Source organism: Epinephelus moara, chromosome 3, assembly GCF_006386435.1.
Source record: "Epinephelus moara isolate mb chromosome 3, YSFRI_EMoa_1.0, whole genome shotgun sequence".
NCBI classification, from domain to species: domain Eukaryota; kingdom Metazoa; phylum Chordata; class Actinopteri; order Perciformes; family Serranidae; genus Epinephelus; species Epinephelus moara.
In genome coordinates this window covers 19,408,526-19,426,606 of record NC_065508.1, presented here as the reverse complement: position 1 = coordinate 19,426,606, position 18,081 = coordinate 19,408,526, and the positions used below count along the sequence as shown (strand labels likewise).

The 18,081-nt window shown below is 40.0% G+C and overlaps 1 protein-coding gene across 4 annotated transcripts in view; it reads right to left on the bottom strand.

The window, feature by feature from the left end:
* Positions 1 to 18,081, bottom strand: part of camkk1a (calcium/calmodulin-dependent protein kinase kinase 1, alpha a) — a 128,037-nt gene that overhangs the window by 42,559 nt on the left and 67,397 nt on the right. For all 4 annotated transcript variants that reach the window (XM_050038147.1, XM_050038132.1, XM_050038140.1 and 1 more), the window contains 9 exons: positions 17,158 to 17,194; positions 16,818 to 16,839; positions 13,926 to 14,014; positions 11,222 to 11,421; positions 9,008 to 9,061; positions 8,616 to 8,689; positions 5,346 to 5,433; positions 2,221 to 2,349; positions 218 to 321 (listed from right to left, as the gene is read on the bottom strand). In XM_050038147.1, coding sequence (XP_049894104.1) covers positions 218 to 321; positions 2,221 to 2,349; positions 5,346 to 5,433; positions 8,616 to 8,689; positions 9,008 to 9,061; positions 11,222 to 11,421; positions 13,926 to 14,014; positions 16,818 to 16,839; positions 17,158 to 17,194 — 797 coding nt within the window. The remainder of the gene's footprint in view (positions 1 to 217; positions 322 to 2,220; positions 2,350 to 5,345; positions 5,434 to 8,615; positions 8,690 to 9,007; positions 9,062 to 11,221; positions 11,422 to 13,925; positions 14,015 to 16,817; positions 16,840 to 17,157; positions 17,195 to 18,081) is intronic.

Below are 18,081 nucleotides of genomic sequence, written 5' to 3'. Positions count from 1 at the left end.
AAAGGGCTGCCTGATGCCGTCCACAGCAGTATATTGTTTAGCCTCTGTGATGGTACTCCTGTATGGTTCTCCAAACTGGGGGCATGCCGATTGCCATCTACTGTAGGTAATACACTGACTATCTGTCAGTACCTCAGACAACCGCACTTAAGAAAATCCAAACTATTCCTCTAAGTGTTCTAGGATGACTGTGAGGCCACCGACAGTGTGTTCTTACATGAGCAGGCTACCAGGTGCCGACATGGACCTCTCCTCTCTCCTGCTCGGACACTCAAAGGGGTTACTGAAGGAGCGCTTCCTCAGCATGGCTCTTACCAAAATCTGAAACATTCACAAACACAGGAAGGTTACAAACATGTGCAGAAGGGTTCTTGTTTTGAACCTGTGGTTCTGCATGAGCGACAGAATAACAGTTCTTATAGGGAGATCCAAACTGTGCGAATCTTGCATGTCATGATCTGGTCAGAGCCTTGGTTTTTTTTAAAAATGTGACCAGTGAAGAAGAAACACCTGTTTTAAAGTTAAACAGCTCATCCTCTTACTGTGTATTTTTAATGACTAGTACAAAAGTCGATCAGGGTCTATGATAAATGCTTTGCTGATAAGTTTGACATGCAATTAGAGTTTCAGTGTGGGACTTACTGAAAGTTGATAAACGTAGCAGACTGATGGTTTTAGATGATACATGTTGTCTTTTTTTCATGATCCCCTACAGCCTAGAGATAACACTTATTAAATGATGTATTGATATACTTTGTTATGGCGTTTTTGTCTACCAAATCTAACACAATAGTATATCTAGTGTCTGGTATATTTTGATGGTAAACAACGAGGAAGCAGGGAGGTCATAGGTGCTAACGTTAATATCCAGAATGTGGGGAATCCTGCTCTTAACCTGTGCTGTCCAGTTACAGCGCAGAACCCACTCAGTTCTTTTCTTACTGCCTGCTACGCTAGTCTCAGCTAGCGTTATCATTGCTGCTAGCTGCTGTTTCTCGGGACTCCCTATAAACACAGGATTCTACCCAGGGGTAGTGCCTTCCATCCTGCATCTCACATGGTGTTGTGCATGTCGACTTTCATTGAATCGTCTCGTCACTTTTTGGATAAGCCAGCAAAACCGTAAGACAAAAAGATGTTTATTAACTTAATCTTTGCCATAACCCCAAGATTCAAGATGAAACCAGGGTTTTCCCTGGGTTTTTTCAAGACCAAGGTGGCAAAGGCCTGTGGCGGGGGGCATCTTGACAGCTATACTTTTAGATACACACACACACACACACACACACACACACACACACTTTAACCAAGGCAGCGGCCAAAATCACCCAGGCGGCCCGCCTTTGTCTTAGATAGGCAGGGAAAACCCTGGAAACCTACAGGAGACGTCCGTTTTTTGCTCCTTGTACTGCTGGCATGGCTGCAACTGAGACAAGACTGCCCTGCAGATTTTCTGTAACTTTTACCTGACAGCTGATAAATTCTGAAATTGACCATCATGATGTTGTACTGATAAATGCGTACAACCAGTGCTAAAATATACCGACATGGACTAAATATGCCCAACAACAAAAATCTACTCAAATGAGGTGCTGTTTTCTTTATTTCAAACATGTCCATATATAAGCTATCATTGTGATCAATAGTTTGCAGATGCTAAACATGTCAATACTGTGCTATAGATGCAAGAATCAATGGCATTAATTATTTCAAATGTGCCCTTTATGAGACGCTGCTACACTGTGCATGCCTATGCCTCTCTGTGAGCTTGTTTCCAACTGAATGCAACATTAGAGCATTTATGGAGCCAGATGGTGTAGAATCTGGTTTCCAACCCTTTAGAGAAGTTGTGTTTTTTCCTGCAGTGGGTGTTTTAGGTTATGTGAAGCGTTTTAACCTTGCAGTTCTGCACAAATGAGTTTTAATGGGGGTCAACCAAAAGAAAAGCTTTAAAAGTACAGGAATATTATTCAAACTGGGGCATCAACATTTTTATTTCAGAGCTGAATAATGTTAAGAGGCAACCTTGTCCTTGTAAACAAGGCTGTCATCTGAAATCACTATGTTTCTGTGTTTTCTCACAATTGTGGTTAACAGAGGACTGCGGTTGTTTGGCAACAGCTACTCTTAGGGCTTCACCTCTCCAGGAAATGATGAGTGTAAATGTCTCAGTTTGACACAAAAGTGCTCGGTGAATGGAGGACACTTGGGGCTCCTTACCACTGCAGAGAGGCTGGGAACGAACTTGACTGAGTTCTGGATGTCCTCCTCTGTCACCTCAACCACAGAGCAGTGCTCTTCCTCCAGAGGCAAGGGGTCAGTGCCTCCCTGGGTCACCCACTGGTCCATCTAAACACATATACGACATATAACGACATGTCAATAATATACTCTGTCAATGATCCAATGAAGCATGCGACTAGATCTTGCCAGGAAGTCTGGCTCTATATATTCATCTGTGTTTTTCGTGTTTGAAAGGGTAACTGCAGTTTTTATTGATGATTAAGCCCTGCACAGCATGCATATTTCACATTATTATTTTTTTCTAAAGCAGGGCATACTGTATAGATTTATACATGAGCAATTTCTGCCAGCCAGCCATCTGTTATGATTAATGCTGCAATGCTATAAAAACCCAACTGCAAAAAGTTGTTCGAGACAGATAATCTCTCAGAGTGACCAAGTAGCCTTTAGAATTTATTTTTGTCCAACTTTAACTTCCAAAAAAGGCTCAGTAATTTCCAGTTTTCAGCTGGAAAAGTTACTCAAACAAGAGTAAAAAGTGCATTTTTTGAAAACTATTTCCCAGCCTGACCAGCTAAGTCAAAGAGCCTCACCAAAGATCAGGGGTTCAAAAAACAGAAAAGCCAAGGTACAGAGAGAACGAGAACATAAAAGGAATAGAGAGGCAACAGACAAATGCTGACCAAAACTGTGAAAAAGAACCAGGTATGACATGAAGCTGAACGTGGCAATGGTGAGAAGCTAGGCAGCCTAACAAATAACACCCACTGTAGCCAGCTCAGTTGTAAAACTAGTAAAGATGCTGGTATCATATGAAACTAGACAACCCAAGGCATCCACTGTTACCAGCCATATTATGCTAGATTGTCTGGAAGGGGCTAAATAATGCTTTGAAGTTTTGAAGCATAATGGGGCCCCTTAGAAGTCTTGGAATTACATGAATTGGGTATGACTGGAAAACTAAGACTCTCCCATCTCTCCAGTTTTATTATTGTGTGATAACGTGAGTACCCATAGTGGATATCTCATTGTAGTGAGGCCATTTTTTTAAAAACTTGAAACATCCTCATTGTCGAGATGCTGTAGGTGTGAATGAGGGGCCCACTTTGGGAAAAGTAGTCCCCCTGTCCAAAACTCCTAATGGTAGGCCAGCCTAACTTAAGCAACATGATTGTTTGCAAGTTTATTTTTGTACCATAAATTGAGCATAGCATTAGCTCAGGCAGGACACAACGTCAAGCTCAGCTCACATCCCAGCTACATCAGCTGATCTCAAGCAGCCCAATCAACTGATGGAGCAGCTGATTGATGGAAGGGAGTCAGCTGATAGATCACATGATTCCTTTCTATGCAACCAATTGGTGAATCTCATTCAGGACGCCCTATTTAAACTGCTCTGGCCTGCCTACTGTTGCTGCTTCCTCTGCAAGCCGCTTTGCAACCTGTCTCCACTAGGGGTGAGTCCGTGTACACGTGTTTGAGATCATAAACGTTTATGAAAAATTAGTACATGAAAAACGTTTTTTTTTAAGGGGGAGGGGGGTGATACTAATTGTTGACTAACTATGATAGACTGTGTTACCCTCTCCAGTCTGGTGCTCCGAACCGTAGCTGGGAGACATTGGTTTTCTGTAGATTATCTTTCCAACTTTGCTCGTTGCTGGTAACTAGCTCTAGGAGTCCGGACCAACTCTGCTTGAAGAATGAGGATGCTGAACTGACGTCCGTGCAGAAGCACATTTAAAAGTAACATAACATAACGCAGGGTCTTCTCACAGAGACTATGCTGTAACTGGAGCTCTAAACATTGTAAACAAATTGTAAACAAACTGCAACCACCCATAGCATGAACAGTACTATTTTCAAGGTGCATTCCCGTCCGTAACTCTATATGCGCTTTACTTCCCACATCTACAACGTCACACCCACACGGCCACCGTCTTAAAGCGAAGGGCTGGCCGGTGAATATGACAAGAAATGGTGTGAGACCAGGTTTGGCAACAGGTCAGTAGCCTACGTGCTCCGTTCTATTAAAACGGCGCGTCGGTTAAATGGCCCGTTCAGTTGGTATTCAGATAACTGGGGCTTTACTTGTATAATGCAATAGCACCCGTGTACACATTTACACGAAAAAAATTACCCACTCTAAACGTTTAGAGATTTTTGTACACAAACTCACCCCTAGCCTCCACCCCAGCTCCTCCTTTTCATGCTGTGTTTGACTTATCAATGTCATTTCTATTTGTCTTTGATGCTGCTCTGTTCCATGCCGGAGGGTCTTTGCTCCCCTCCTGCCTTAGGCTTTTCATGTAAGCACATGGAAGGGCAGGGAGTTTTGCTCTCTCTGCCTCAGGCTTTCCTCGTTTGCACGTGGAAGGGTGAAGTGGTGTGCTCTCTCTGCCTTGGGCTTTCTGCGTAGGCCTAGGAAAGGCAGAGAGGCCCCAGAAAAGAGCCATACTGCCAAATATAATACTGCAAATGGAAATAAAGTTTTCTTTGAGAAAAGCGGCCGTGACTGAACTTGAATTTTAAAATCCAAAGAAGCCTATGTAACAGGCCTTAAAAATTGAACAGTAATAATGTAAGTAAACAAACAGCTTAGCACAGGGGCTGAAATATGTTTCTGCTTTAAACCCAATCGCATTCATTTCAATTGTTACATTACAATTTCTCAATGAAGTTTTGCTATCTCTACTGACATCAATAAGCTGCATTTTGCAACTTTTGTCAAGTAAACTTTGTGTTTATGTGTTTGCACACATGGTAATACATGATGGCTTATTGTGTCTTCATCCACAAACAGAGTCTCTAGCGACAAAATGACTCACTGACACATGATTAGATTGTGCCATGGAAATACAGCTGGGAATGGGGAATGACTTCTGTCCATGGCTGGTCTTGAACCTCCCCCTGTATTACTGACTATGTTTACATGCAGCCCTCCACAGGGACTAACAGGTTTCATCATGCCCCTGGAGCTACACAGCATGTTGTGCTTGAACATAAAATCCTCATTATAATTGCGCTCAAGGTAGCTGTCCCTCATCCTGAACAACAACTGACTAACGCCGTGGTCTTATCTGCTTTATTCTCTCTGTTACCTTGATCTCAGGGAGGGTGATCCTGGTGTCTGGGTTCTTGTCCAGCATCCGCAAGATCAGAGTCCGCAGCTCTTCACTGATCTTTGGTCTGCACAAAACACAGAATAATGATTTGAGAACATTTTTGGACATTTGGAAATGATGAAAACATTAACACCAAGGTTATAAATAGGCTTTATTTATACCAGATCGAAATCTGATTTCCTTCAACATTGTTTCCCAACCTTGTGATCACTTAAAAGAAGCTATATCTCCTTGCACCTCTTTAACTCAGTGTCTTATATGAGTTGTTAGCAAATTCACACCACCATCACACCCCCTCCTGTCAGACAGAAAGTACACAGAAGTTCTTTATTTCTCACCTGCGTCTTGTGAATGCTTTTCATTAACTATCACTCAGTTTACAGGTGAGTTAATGCTCAACTGAGCATTGGAGTGAATAGCGAGATGAAGGTGATGACCCACAGATAATGTTCTTGTTACACACACTAACTCCTGAAACTTGAGGTAGCTGCTGATGGAGAAAATTGGCTTTTCAAGTAAGATAACTGAAAACAATTTACGGCAGAGATTCTCAACCAGGGCTGCTTATACCCCAGGGGGTACTTCTGCAATTGCTTGGCATATGTGGGAAGATTGTGGAGTACCTTAACTAATTTAAAACAAACAAACAAACACACAAACAAAGCCAGAACACAGAAATCACAATTTAAACATGTCCTTATATCAAGTCAACTGTAACACTTTATGCTACATAAAAAAAACTGCAGTAGCTACAAAGCAAGCAAGCAGGCCGATAAGTTAGCTAAACGTAATGGATGAACAGTTAAAATAGTTAGCTAAAGATAAATGGTTATATAGTTTAACTATTTCAACCATTTACATTATCGATACATTGTTTTGCTAACTGTTGCTAAAAGGATAAAGCAATGAATGAAGTAATGGAAAAACAGTTGAAACAGTTAGCTAGAAATAATGGATAAACAATTATAAAAGCTAGAAGTAATGGATAAAAAGTTAAAACAGCTACAAGTAATAGATGAACAATTAAAATAGCTAAAAGTAATGAATAAAGAGTTAAAACAGTTAGCTAAGAGTAATGGATAGTTAAAATAGAAAAGAGATGAAAAGAAATGAATACAGAGCTGAAATAGCTAATAGTAATGAATAAACAGCTAGCTAAAAATAATGAATGTTAAACTAGTTAGCTAAAAACAATTAAAATAGCTAAGAGTAATGGATAAAGAGTTAGCTAAAAGTATTGGAAAGTTAAAATAGCTATTAATAAGTAATACAGAAAGATTTACAAGAAAGACAAGAAATGACTAAAGAGTTAAAATAGTTAAAAGTAGGCTAATGGATAAACAGCTAGCTAAAAGTAATGACTGTTAAACCGTTTAGTTAAAAGTAAAAAAAAACCCATATATATAGTAATGCATAAAGAGTTTTTTTTTGTTTTTTTTAAAAAAAGCTAAAAGTAATGGATAAACAGCTAGCTAAGCGTAATTATGGTTAAATAGTTAGCTAAAAGTAACAGATAAACAATTAAAACAGCTAAAAGTAATAAACAAAGAGTTAAACCAGTTAGGTAATAGTAATGGATAGTTAAAATAGTTACATAAAAATAACAATAAAGAGTTAAAATAGCTAAAAGTAATAGATAACCAGCTAGCTTAAAGTAATGAATGTTAAAATAGTTAGCTAAAAGGAATGGATAAACAATCAAAATAGCTAAAAGTTGAGGATAAAGAGTTAACAGTTAGCTTAAAGTGATGGATAGTTAAAATAGTTAGCTAAAAGAAATGGATAAAGAGTTAAAATAGTGGAAGTAATAATTAAACAGTAGCTAAAAGTAATGAATAAAGAGTTAAAGTAGTTCACTAAAAGTAATGAATAAAGAGTTTAAGTAGCTATAGGAAATGGATGAACAGTAGCTAAAAGTATTGAATAAAGAATTAAAATAGTTAGCTAGAAGTAATAAATAAACGGTTACATAGTTAGCTGAAAGTGATAAGCTAAGCCTTTATTGATCCACAGGCAAAAACATGCAGGTGTTGCAGCAGCACAAAGACAGAAAAAAGTAACATCACAGATATTAGATAAAAGAAAAAGAAAATAATAAGAGGTAGCCTATTACAACAAGAATAATGGAGAGGCAGTAGAAATAGCTAAAAGTAAAGGATAAATGGTTAAAATTGCCAAAATGAATGGCTAAATTAAAAAAGAGCTAAAAATAATGGATACCAGTAAATGGTTAAAATAAATGGTGGTGTAAATGGGTCTTTAAGATCTGATAGGGCTGTGGGGGTATGTCTGACACCGCTGGTTTATAATAGGCCATTTTGTCCTGGTCAGGACTTAATGAGCTGCTGTAAGTGAATTCAGTGCTCTAAAATATTTGAATCAGTGAGATAAAACCTGTGATATGACTGAGTTTACCATGTATGAAGATGGACTTTCGAGGTTGCATTTCACTGACACTAATAACATAAAATCAGAATGCATGACAGGAATGTAGGCCATTAGTGTCTCAGTAAAATAAGTTTATGTGAGCTCAGCCATTGATCATAATGGCAGCGACAACATTAGATGTACTTCAACTACAGTGGCCCTATCAGTGCTGACGACAAGGTGATGCTAACTGTCACTGATTGGAAAAGTGTGGCTATGATTTTATTAGGTGATGTGATACTCTGCCTTCAGGAGGAGCAGGATGTGTAATGAACGAGCTTTCCCCATAGTCACACATTCTCTTGAGCCCACTGGGCAGGAAGACACTTATCATTAACAATATAACTCCAATTGCCACTCATAGCCTCTTTACATGTGCTGTGTTTATACTTCATCAGTGCGTTGCTTCAGTCTATCACCACTGCCAGCCTCTCCCTGGCTTCCTCTTGTTCTCTCTCAGTCTTTTCAGCGTTATTCACTTAAGAAGACTTGCATGTTACAGTAAAGATAGGAGAAGCGTAGTGGCTTGTATGCATCCAGGCCCCTTTTTGCTTTTTCAGTGTTTGTTTTGATCACATACAGGTGACGTTTACTGTGTGCTGGTACTGGCTGTTGTGCCAAGCTATTCATATTTTTGTGGGGGAAATGTGCAACTAAAAAAAAAGAGGAAGGAAATGTTTTTTGCAACTGAGAGTCGGATAAGAAGATAGCAAACAGCGAAGACGATGACTCCCGCTGTGTGCTGGAGGGGGCTGGAACATCGCTGCTATCTCTTTTAATAAAGAGGAGGAGAGGGAAGGACACGGGAGATGAACTTACGTTTCTGGGAAATCCACAAGCTTGGTCCTTATCTTATTGTGCAAAGCCAATATGTACTCGTCAATAAATGGGCACTGCAGGTGGAGCAGAGGAAAGACAGTGAGGAAAACAAGGAAAGTACATTGAATTACTACTCTGCCAGAGGAAATCTCGATCCTAAAAACAACTAGGACAAATGACAACAGCAAGAATCAGCTTCTAGCATTTATAAAAAAAAAATAAAAATGATGCCACTGAATGGCTGTTGTAACAAATCATAAAAAACTGGTGATAGATAGTGTTCCTACTGAAGTGCCACTGGGTGCTGTTAACAAGCATGGGAGCCTGTGAAATGAGCACAGCCTTTGCTGCTACCTTTTGTGGACCCAGAGACAGAAAATGTGCAGACTTGCCTTCCCAAAGACGAAACAGTAGAGAGTGACTCCCATGGCCCACACGTCCAGCGCCTTTAAGAGAGTGTCAGTGTGACATTAAATGCGACATCAAGGCAAAGAGACTGAAAAACATACATGCTGCAGCGATCCAAACACCTACTTACACAAACAAACACGGTGATGTAAATCAATGCAAACTGCCTACGATGATTTATGGGACATTTTAAGGTTATTTTTTGGGGGACATCTACCGTCAGATACCTTGGTGATGTATGTGTGTGATCACGCAGCGAAGGCACTGCAGCAATCCATCAGGCTCTTTGTCTTCTCTCTCCCTGTATGAATAGCTCTCTCTTAGGAATCCATTTCTATCCCCTGATAGAAATGAAATGATAAAACTAGCCCTCTGAACCTGCACAATCTCTCACAATGCCACAGACATTTGTTATCAGACACTGTGCTGTATGATTAACATGTTCTAATGGCCTGATATAACTGGCACTGACAACTGAGGGGGTTTAAGTGACATACGAGTGTCAGATATTAAATATTTCACAGCTGATTTACAACAAAATCACAAATGCTGGTGCATAATGGACAAAGCTCTCTGGAGCACGGCTTGAACTGAAGACTAATCAGAGAAAAGGGGGGCAATAAGACTCCATATATTTCTTCCTGCACTTGAATGGCTCTTACATCCTTTTTGTCTGCAATCAAATATTCTATTCTGGCCCCTCTTTTATGGTCATGCAGATCCTTCCTTGAGCAAATCCATCAGATAACGACAGGAGGAAGCAACATGACATGTACCTATAATGTCAGATATGAATAGGATGTCAGGGTTGAGACATGGGGCTGGAAAGGGAAGGCTCTTGGCTCTTGTGAATCAGTAGGCAGGGTTGATTCATAAGCCTCAACAAGTCTCTCACCACCTGGTTCGAACATTATCTTAAAATAGATGTCAGCTGTGTTTATCATAATTGCAGATATAGGTTAGAAGGCCCCTGCTGCATTGACAGGCATGTTTAGAATGCCATTATCAGCTATTGAATGCCTGTGTGTTGTTATACAGCCACATTTATATGAGTTGTCTTTATTGCCACCGAGCCATCGCTGCTTTTCTGCTTTTTGTGCCACAGAAGTGGATGTGTTTTAAAGAGCCACTGCTGCTTTTCCAGTAGGGACTGTGCCACCAAAAGTGGGTGTTCTTTACTGAACCATCACTACTTCCTAAGTGGAAATTGTGCCATAAAAAGCGAGTGGTTTTTTTCTTCTTCTTTTTATCAAGAAATCGTTGCGTTTCTTGTGGATTTGTGCTATAAAATGTGCTTGTTTTTTTCTTTTTTTACCAGTTTCTCTCCAGTGTGTTTTTACTAAGCCATCACTGCTTTTCCAGCCAGGACTTTGCCACCTAAATCAGGTGTTTTTATTGAGCCATCACTACTTTCCAGCAGGGACTGTGCCACCAAAAGCGGCTGTGTTTTTTTACTGAGCCATCGCTGCTTTTCAAATCGGGATTGTGCCACCAGAGGCGGGTGCTTTTTACATTTATCCTTTCCTAAACATAATCAAATGGTTTTTGTGCCTTAACATAACCACACATTTACCACAGCACTGTTGAAATGTAAAGAAATGTTGAATTTCACTAATGGATGTTTAATAGTGGTAACAGCACTCTGACCATACTAGTTGGCGTAGCAGGGGCCTTCTAACCATAACCATATCACTGATAATCACAACAAGTGCCTGCTTACTAGGGTGATTACATTTGAAATAGGTGCTCATCCTGTAAGAATTATGATGGAATTACTCAGTCAATCATTTCCTTTATTTATGATAAAAAATAAAGCTCTGTGATTGATTGTTTTGCAAATATTGTGGATTTAATGTAAAATAAGGTTGTAATCAATCCAGAGACGGGTTATCCTAGATCAATATCAGCTATGTAAAACCGATAGCCTCAATCCATTTCTTGACTCTGGTAACAGTGCTGTTCTCCGCTGCATTACTTCTACCTTGTTATTAACACGAACTAACACACAGGGGAACAGACTGACACTGACAATTTGCTCCTTGGATTAGCAGGCCAGCAAAGGTCTGAAAGCTCATCTCGATTTAATGGTTCTCATTTTCAAATCATGAGGTATAGGCTTAGACCGGCGCCTGCAGCCGCTGTAACCGCAGGAGCACAAACTCAGCAGCGCTCACTGACTGATTGTAGAGTTAACTCACTTTTCCACTGAAGCTCTTTCGTGCGTCTGAAAGGGTCTCTGGTGCCATGAATGCAGGAGTGCCAGCAGTGCTGGACAGCAGAGCATCGTTGCCCTCAAACTGGTTGCTGACCCCAAAGTCTGCTATTTTCACATGGCCGTCATCTCCCAGCAGCAAGTTAGAAGGCTTGATGTCTCGGTGGACGATCTTCTGGTAATGCACTGAAGATAGAAGAGAGTAAAGGGTTACATTTTTAGAACGACTGTACCCTGTGAGATCCAGATGACAACATCCAGATGATTTTGTAATTTTTGAACCCTTCCCAGCAGTGGGGCTAAAATAAACTGCATTTTAGAATAACAATGTGAGCCTGTCAGTGGCAAAAACAAGCACCTTTAGTGGACGTACACTGAGGGTTTGAACATGCCCCAAGTGGTTACCCGTGGCCTGTTTCGTGGCTGTTGGCTGCAGCCATCTCACACTCACTCAATACTGAACTGTTTTCAAAAATTGCTGTTTCCATTAGTCTCTTAGACACATAAACATGGAAAAAATAGTACTCTAGTTTTTTTTCTTCTTCTCGGTGTATCCTTTCTCACCCTTATTTCCACAGATAAATCTGGCCATCGGATGTAGTAATATCTCACAAAAATCAGCTTGGACCAAAAAGACTAACACACCTGCTGACTGAATGCAATGCTTCTGGTGTTACCATATTTAATAAGTTCAATATTGCACTTCAATAACATTTAGAAAGGCACACGGAAGTTTGTGTTTCAGTGAAAGATTGAGAGAAAGTCATATGCATGTGGTAAATATCAAGTTAATGGCAGTTAATAAGAATGATGTGATTACTGTGAACCCAAGTTCATTTAAGACCAAGCCAAGTACATCTTTAAGCCTTCACACTTAACAGCCATGTGGAGCTAAGCCCTGGACACTTCACTGATTGGATAAGTGGTGCCTTCTTGTCTGAGGAGGACTTATTAAAACATGAGGCACTTGACTTATTAAAAGCCCAGGCAATTAAACATCATTAGCACTAATAATACTCAAATTCAAAACACACAAAGCCAATGACCCGAAGGATGACAACTGATATCTAGAATTAAGGCTAATTAAGGTTTCAGAAGACGTGCTTCACTTGCATTTTGACACAAATGTCATATTACAGACACTGACTAATTTTGGGGGGTTTATTAACGAGCCTTTAAGTGTTCAATGTTAAATAAATGAATAAGTAATTATGGAAAACATAGTCATATGAATGAACTGTAAAAAAAAAAAAAAAAAAAAAAAGTAATTCAAGAAAGAGTTGATTTTCATTTAAAATTAGACATTCTTATTTGGCATTATTGGCACTTGATGTTAATCAGCATATTTAATGAATGCAGCCTTCTTTCTTGATTCAAATGCACTTATTGTCACTTTGGATAAAAGCATCATCTAAATAAATCTAATGCAGTGGTTTTCAAATGGTGTGTGATGGTGTGTGTGATGCCAATCCAGGTGTGCCGTGGGGTTTTGTGAAAACCAAACACTATTATTGCAATATTCAACAACCTAATTTAAAAAACCTTCATGGGGAACCTATTTGTCTCTGTTTGCGTGTGGGAATTATAAGTGCGTGACACATCTAAAACCCTGATTGGCAGCCAGTGTGAGGGATGATAACTTTTAAAAGGAGAAAGCCGTGAGTAAGACGATGGATCGCTTTATTGTACGGAGCAAATTACAACAAAGCACCAGCGAGGACGACCTGTTATGTTGTGATAAGAGTGATAACACATGTTATAGAAGCTGTGCACGGATAAACGTACAGGAAGCTGGCTAACTAGCTGTGAAGGGCTGTGAGCTTATTGTTTGAATTAACGAACAGTTAAGCTAATCACATTAAACAGTCACGCCGCTGCTCCGTCTCCCCAGACAGAGTGCCCAGAGGATGCTCTGCTACTCAGTTAGTGTGGTGCTCTGAATAACGGTGCATCTAACAGTGCTCCGAATTTCCAAATGGTCCAGTTTGTGCCAGAGGGCGCTCTACAACCATGGTAAGGGCCGTTTTGAAATTAGAATATGTATAATGAAAAAAAAACACATCATATTAAACCCTGTTATCATAAAAATTAATGATGAAATAATGATTTATTTAGTTATTTCACAAATTGCTGCTTAATTTGGTCACTCTCAATTTAGTTTGGAAATTATTCCTCACTGTCAAACTATAGTTGAGTATACTCCAATCCACAGGTTGTATTTTTCAGGATGTTCCGCAATAAAAGCTGAGTAGTTGGAGATTCAAGAGGTTCATGCAGAAATGTAACTGAGCCTCAATTGTGACAGATGACTCCAGAGGTAGATGCCCTTTTAATAGTAGTATAAGATGTGAAAACTGTTTTTACATGTCATTTTGTTGAGAAAAAAAAAGTATGAATGTCATGTAGTCATTGTAGCCCTATTAGCGTGGAAACAGACATTCTGTACACTTTGTTCTTTTAGATAAAACAGGAAAATACTAATTTATAAGAGTAGAGTGCAATAAAAAGGTTTATCTTCATAAAGTGAACATCCAATCTCTTCCTGGCCACTAAAAACGCCACAAAACTGCATGTAGCTCTTCAAGTGGGAGTGAAGCTCCAGAGAATTGATAGCTGAGGATGCATGAATTAGTTTCACTCAAACACTTCACAGATGTGTTTCATAGATTCGCTCTGTGTGAGATACTTACAGTACTCTATGCCCAGGATGACATCTCTGAAGTATAATCTCGCCTGCTCCTCTGACAGAGGGTTGTCCGAGGGCACTTCCATCACTGGACTACAGATCCACACAGGCAGGCAGAGAAGAAAACAAACACACAGAGAGCGAGGCAGACAAATCCACAGATTATGTGCATCAGTTGTTTCATCATTAGCACAGCATTTTGATTCCAAATATGAACACATTCGAAGACAGATACACATCTATGCAAACATAAACATCCTGATCAAACATCACTGATACTGAAAATGTGTGATAAGACCATCTCAGCCTTCTCTGTGTGGATCCCAAACCCAACAGCACCCAAGACAGCTTAGTATTTGTTGAGATGAGTTGACAGGACATACATAAACCACTAATCACTATTCTAAGCAGCCTCGAAAAATACAGTTAGAACTTTGTAGTGTTGTGCAATCATACATCAACATGAATATTTATATGCTGTATACTGTATAGTTCTCTGGTTTAATTGTGCTTTAAAAGAAAATTCAGTTTTTACTATGGCTCCAGTAACTGCACTTTTATTCATTTATATGAGCACAAGGGATTCTTGTTGTTTAAAGCAGAGAACAACCAATCTGGGGTGAAATCATTAAAGTAACTATGAAATGCCTTTATAACTTTAAAGATCTACCATTTTAACAATATACCAATGTGCCAAAAAAATCAGTCTCTTTGTATTCTTATATTAAAATCTAATCTTTCTAAGTAAGTTCTAACTAATGTCTAATATCATGACATCCACCCATCCATCAATCTGCAACTTTTGGCTGCACAGAACTAAAATTCATTAGTTAGCAACAGCATGCTATGTCAGTGTGTTTTGGGTGTTTGGCACCTCAAACTTTGCACTGCTTCCCCAAAATACCATAGTTACAGACCTGCTGGCTAGACTCACTTTGAGGAAAGTGGTATCTGTGACAACTCCAGATTATGCGCAAGGCATTTTAAAGTAGACTGCTGCAGCAACTGCATGGAGCACAGAATTTGTCTCTTCCTCCCTAATGAATAATACTATCCCATCAATGTACACTGTCAGGGTGAGTAGTCCTCTACAATTGAAACAACACCTCCACCCAATTTATGGAGTTACTATAAAGGCTGATCTATAGTTGTGTGGAGGCTCCACGCAGAGCCTACATGAGTAGCCGACACTGTTGTGAGCATTTATACTTGTGCAGTGGTGCGTCTACATCGCTCTGCAACTACACCTCCACAACACTGGTTGGTTGTAGGGTTTCTATGCCACTGTGTTGAGCTTCTGTGAAGTGCAGTACAGTTTGAGAATAAACAAAAGTACAAAATTCAGCTTCATTATAACTCACAGGGTTTACTGACAAAACATTTGTCTTTGGCTAGACACGTTTTCCCCACATATGCAACATGCTAATGTTATTAGCATAAGCCTACGTCATTTTACACTGCGTAAATTAGCCTAGTGGCTAACTGCCTTTTCTCCACTCACATGAAGCCAGGAACAGCAACAACAGTAAACAGAGATAACGTGTCAAAATTTGGCTCTATTATAACTCACAAGGTTCCTTAACAAAATAATTGTATTTTGCTGGAAACATTTTCCTCATCAATACAATAAGCTAACGTTATTAGCATTAGCTTATGATATTTCCTGTTGCATAAATTAGCCCAGTGGCTAGCGGACTTTCCTCTACTCATATGAAGCCCAGATAAATCTCACACAAGACCTGAGATGTTATTTTGTGGAGGCTTTGCTGTCTTTACAATTTATTGTTTCTTATCTGTGAAATAAAAGTAAATAAAGCTATGTTTCCACTGAGGAAAATGGTTTTCAGTTCACAGAAATAAACAGGAGGTGTACGTTGTTGCAACGCATTGTTACCTTTCTAGGGAGGTGCACATCAGGCTACAGCATAGGCTACGGCGTAAGGTACAGTGTATTCTATGGCACAGGGTAAAGCCTTAAAGCGTAGGGTACACCATAGGGTACGGTGTAGGGTACAGTATAGGCTAAAGCAGACAGCATAGGGCGAGTGTTCATGCAGAGCATACGCCGTAGGTACGGTGTCGATTCAGCAGAGAAGTATAGACCCCGCTTGACTTTCCATGTTTGTTATGACACGCCCACTTTTCAATGATCAAATTAAAATTCCTGCCGATGTTATGTCTTGCCTGGCTCTTCTGTTTCAATCGGAAATATGTCACCATACTGAAGCTAGATACTCTCAAAATGCTGTTTCATCTGGACATTATGAACAGACTTAATAGTTGGAGCGTTATCAGTAGCAGTAGAAATAGGAGCGGCAGCATTAGCAGCAGCAATTTGAACTACACCTTGTGCATAAAAGAAGCATGACTATAAAAAGACTTTTTATTTTTCCTGATTAGTAGAAGCCCTATTATTAATTAGCTCAGCTATCTGTCATCTCTCTCCCAGGAGAAACAAGAGAACAAACAATTTGTCTCATTATGAGAAGTTAACAAATAAAACAAAAGGTATACATGACTTATTTATGCACATGTGTGAAATGATACCAGCTCCCCCTCCCAACTCCGTTCCCTTATAATAACAAAAGGTCTCAGATCATTAGATCATCACAATTTGTTCTGTGGTGTGTAGGAAGGAACAGCTCGTGCATCAGGACGTGAAACATTTACACGGATTACTGCCACTGGTAATGACTGTGAAAACCTAAGAACATTACGAATCTCTTTGAAGCCTGGGATGGAACAAACACCCGCACGGTGTCAGCTCAGAGTAATGAAGGAGAACACTGCAGAGACGGAGGCAGGGACAGAGGGATGGAGGGAGGAGGAGGAAGAGGTGAAGGTAGAGGAGGATGAGCCTTGAATTATTAAAATAAAGGACATGTTCTCTACTCACCCTTTACGCATCAGCTCAAACACTGTCAGAGAAAGGAAATAGGAACATGTTATTCATTCATTCATCCGCTGTGTTTGGCCACTGCTGTCACTGAGGCAACATCCCAGCAACACATTATTATTTTGAATATAGCACACAGAGAGTTTGACATGTCACACTAACTGTGACCTGGCATGGCTGATGGAAGATTTCTGCATAATGTGTGAGCCCTGAGGTGGTGTGGAGGGAAGAAGATCTGAATCGTGAATAACTTATATACTTGTTGGTGGCATATGTGCCAAGTGCCAAAGGCTGACAGAGGGCAAAAATAGAGCAGACACAGAAAAAATGGTCTACATACCCATGTGAAGGTTGTCCTCCGCCGGATCATCCAGAACCTGCGACATTAACACATCATCATGAGTGGAGACTTTCCACCTGAAAACCTCAAGGTACAGGTGAACAATATAAAAACTAACATGTGATCCCTCTTGTCAGGATCATTTAAAAAACTGACAAGAAGCATTCAGGACCAAAACCACTGCAGAACTCAGAAGTCTTTGCGAAGATTCGATTAGAAGAAAGTCCCTTTGACCTTTTCTTTGTTCTGACATGCAAGCTGTTAGATTTGCCATTAGGATATTGGTGGGAGCCGTAATTTAAAACACCAGCTTTGCAGGTTTGTGCAGATTCACAGCTCTGCAGCTGATAGTTGGCTGGAGTTACCTGTTCCTGGGCCAAGGGAAAAAAGAGAGCTTATGAGCACCTTTAGCACTAATTCCTCTGACTCTCTGTCCAATGTGTGGCCTGAAGTTTTTCTACTGAAGAACTCTACCTGGCTTAAATGAGACTTCAACATAAAAACCCTCCTCTGCTGCATCGATTTAGATTTTTCTTTTAAATATCCATCATGGGTCCACCAATGTTATAGTAGTGCAATGCTAAATCTGTAGACTACATCCTGTCACAGTAACAGCCACCTGGCAGCTCTTGTTGAATGTCTAAATGACATTAAGGCTTGGTTGGCTCAAAACTTTTTATGTTTAAATGAGAGTAAGACAGAAGTCATAGGGTCTTATTCATGAAAAGTGAGTAAATCTGTGTGCAGATTTGCACATAAAAGCCTACTCTACTAAAAACCTACTCCGGATTCAGGAACGCCGCGGGAAACTCAGATTTGATAGTAAACACGTGTGTATGATCATGAATGCCAATCCATCGTAAAGTGACAGCGCGCTCCCGGTAATCAGCAATTAGCATAAACCCCCGCCCATGAATAGCCAAT